Source organism: Frankliniella occidentalis, unplaced genomic scaffold (genome assembly GCF_000697945.3).
Source record: "Frankliniella occidentalis isolate FOCC.00 unplaced genomic scaffold, Focc_3.1 Scaffold9, whole genome shotgun sequence".
Taxonomy (NCBI): Eukaryota; Metazoa; Arthropoda; class Insecta; order Thysanoptera; family Thripidae; genus Frankliniella; species Frankliniella occidentalis.
This window is the reverse complement of record NW_026267139.1, coordinates 3,156,970-3,159,460: the sequence shown is the minus strand read 5'-3', so window position 1 is coordinate 3,159,460 and position 2,491 is coordinate 3,156,970. Positions and strand designations below refer to the sequence as shown.

Here is a 2,491-nt window from a genome sequence, read left to right as displayed (position 1 = left end):
AGCGGCCATGGCGTGCATTTGGAGCGGACTGCCTGCTTCGAAGGCTTACCAACTTATTTGCTGCTATGGCTGAATCCTAATATTGATCGGGCCATAGAAGTTGCGCGTCAGGGCGTTATTACTTTAATGGTATCTATCTTAATCTTAGCGACTTTGTGGTTGCCTCGTCACGTCACTGCTGCCTGCAAAAGGTTGGTCTATTTAGGACTTCGATCGAGGACAACAAAAAGGTCTATTCAGTTTTAGTCACGGCGTGAAGTTTGTAACGCAGGTGCACCACCCGGTACATAGGCAACGCCATCAGTTCACTTATTACTACCATGTGCGTGCCCACGCCTCGAAAATCCACAAATGCGCAGCTACACTGATTTTTTTTTTAAATGAGTTGTTACCGCTGCTGGTTTATTCAGCGACGGGCCATAACTACAAAACTTTGCACATATTGCTTCATTTTCTGCCGGTTGGCGTCAGCATTTAATTACAAATCTATTACGTTACATCACATCCCCCCAACCGTATGATTCCGCATTCCCCTTGTTCACTCGGGGCTGGGGGGGGAGGGGGGGGCACGGTTCCTTCTGGTAGAGACAGTCTTGGGGACTGTCTAAACATTCTCATTAAGGTGCTAGGATGGGTGGAATAGCCTACGGCTTCCTGATCCTCCTCATAACATTTGGATCTCCCTCACCCGATCCAAGTCCACGTAGCTTCTGAACAACGCCCTCCTGCAGGCAGCAGTTAATGTAACCACCCCCTTGTCACAGGGGGACTCGGGCGGACCGCTGCAGCTCTTCCCCACGGACCCATACTGCATGTTCCACGTGGTCGGGGTCGTGTCCTTCGGCCAGTTCTGCGGCTTCAACACGCCGGGGGTGTACGCCCGGGTGTCGCACTACCTGCCCTGGATAGAGGGCGCCGTCTGGCCATCCAGCACCAAGGCGCCGACCAGGAGGCCCGGACCCGAGATAACGTACAGGACGTGAGATCCTGGGAGGTCCTGGGGGTCCGAGCCGGTAGGCGACTCATCCATACGCGCTCGTACGCGTGCCGACGTCTGCAGGCGAACCAAACAGGATCAGCAAAAGTGTTTCTGTTTTCTTTTATTTATTTATATTTTACTTTAGAAAATATTTAGAGCAAATGACCATGTAAATGTGTATTTTTTTAAAATAAATAATAGGAAAAATATGAGGGCTGTAGCTTGTCTTTTAGTGTGGATGCAGAGTTCACGAAACGCAAGAGTTATTTTCACGCCAGGCGTGATTTTCACGCTTTGTAAGCTTCACGCAGCCAATCAGGGATCGACTTTCATCACGCCGGGCGTGAAAATCACGCTTTGCGTGAGAATCACGCTCACTTTTCGGGAACTCTGAATCCACCTTTACAACTAGAAACTTATGCTTCCGTACAACGTGCAATACCGTTTCAAAACGAAACTCTTGCTCGGTAATTCCATCATCTATAAACTGCGGGAGCGAGATAATAGAGTGTTTCTAAAACAATAACGTGCTACTGGTGCTACTGACCCGAAAAGCTGCGGTCCTTTTGCAGCTTGAGACGGGGCTATCCTCGGGGTCTATTAAGATTTTCCGACTCATTTTTCTCCGACCTGGTGACTTTTCCAAAATCCCCGAAAGTGCTTTTCGACCCAGGTTTTGGCCTTTTATTCTCTGACCTCGTCGATATGGTGAAATTTATTGAGAACAATGTGCTTCAAAGAGGAACAGGCTTCAAAAATAAAAAATTAAAATGGGGGAGTGCTTTCCCCATCCCACTGCAGGATGACTTCTGAGTTCTAACGGCGATCAGCCGAGCCACAGATCGTCAGAATATACTCCCGAGGTCTGTGAGACGTTTGACGCGTGCGTTGGTTAAATTGTACTGACCCACCACAGGTCATACCAGTTTGCTGATTAACCCCGCTCACTTCTGTAGTTAGACTGTACCGCACGCAAGAGTGCGGGTGGGCTTGCCTATCGCCTCTGTCTACGGCGCCTTACCGGACCGGGCGAGTAGGCAACCCACCCGCACTCCTGCGTGCGGTACAAAAGTGCGCGGGGTTAAACAGCCACCTATTATGTTCTGACCAATTATGTTCGGCTGATACCCGTTTGAACTCTGAAGTCGTCCTGGATAGGGAAAGTACTCCCCCATTTTCATTTTTGAAGCCTGTTCCTCTTAAGATCACATTCTTCCCAAATTTCAGCATATCGACGAGGTTGGAAAAAAATAGGTCGGACAAAACCTTGGTTATATATGTAAAATATTGCTCGGCAATAATTTTCTTTCCATCAGTGAGGTATATTGCGGCGGCGCCTCCCACAGAATGTGCTCAGGACCTCGCCACCAAACGCGGCTCCCGCCAGGACGAGGCCGCCGATGAGAAATACGAAGGCGGGGAACATCTGCCGCAGAGTCAGCGGCTGCGCCGGCCGCAGGCTCCTCAGCCGCCTCTCCCTCGCCAGGCGCTCCACGGCGTCCTGCATCGCGT

At 50.2% G+C, this 2,491-nt stretch overlaps 2 protein-coding genes across 3 annotated transcripts in view; both read left to right on the top strand.

Annotated features, from left to right (window-relative positions):
• Positions 1-1,188, top strand: part of LOC113210801 (serine protease snake-like) — a 14,344-nt gene extending 13,156 nt beyond the window's left edge. For both annotated transcript variants that reach the window (XM_026428969.2, XM_026428968.2), the window contains exon 6: positions 765-1,188. In XM_026428969.2, coding sequence (XP_026284754.1) covers positions 765-983 — 219 coding nt within the window. In that variant the 3' untranslated portion in view covers positions 984-1,188. The remainder of the gene's footprint in view (positions 1-764) is intronic.
• A 496-nt stretch (positions 1,189-1,684) lies between these two features.
• Positions 1,685-2,491, top strand: part of LOC127752325 (cytochrome P450 4V2-like) — a 4,229-nt gene continuing 3,422 nt past the window's right edge. The window contains exon 1 of the mRNA XM_052277288.1: positions 1,685-1,708. Within this exon, the coding sequence (XP_052133248.1) occupies positions 1,685-1,708 (24 nt within the window). The remainder of the gene's footprint in view (positions 1,709-2,491) is intronic.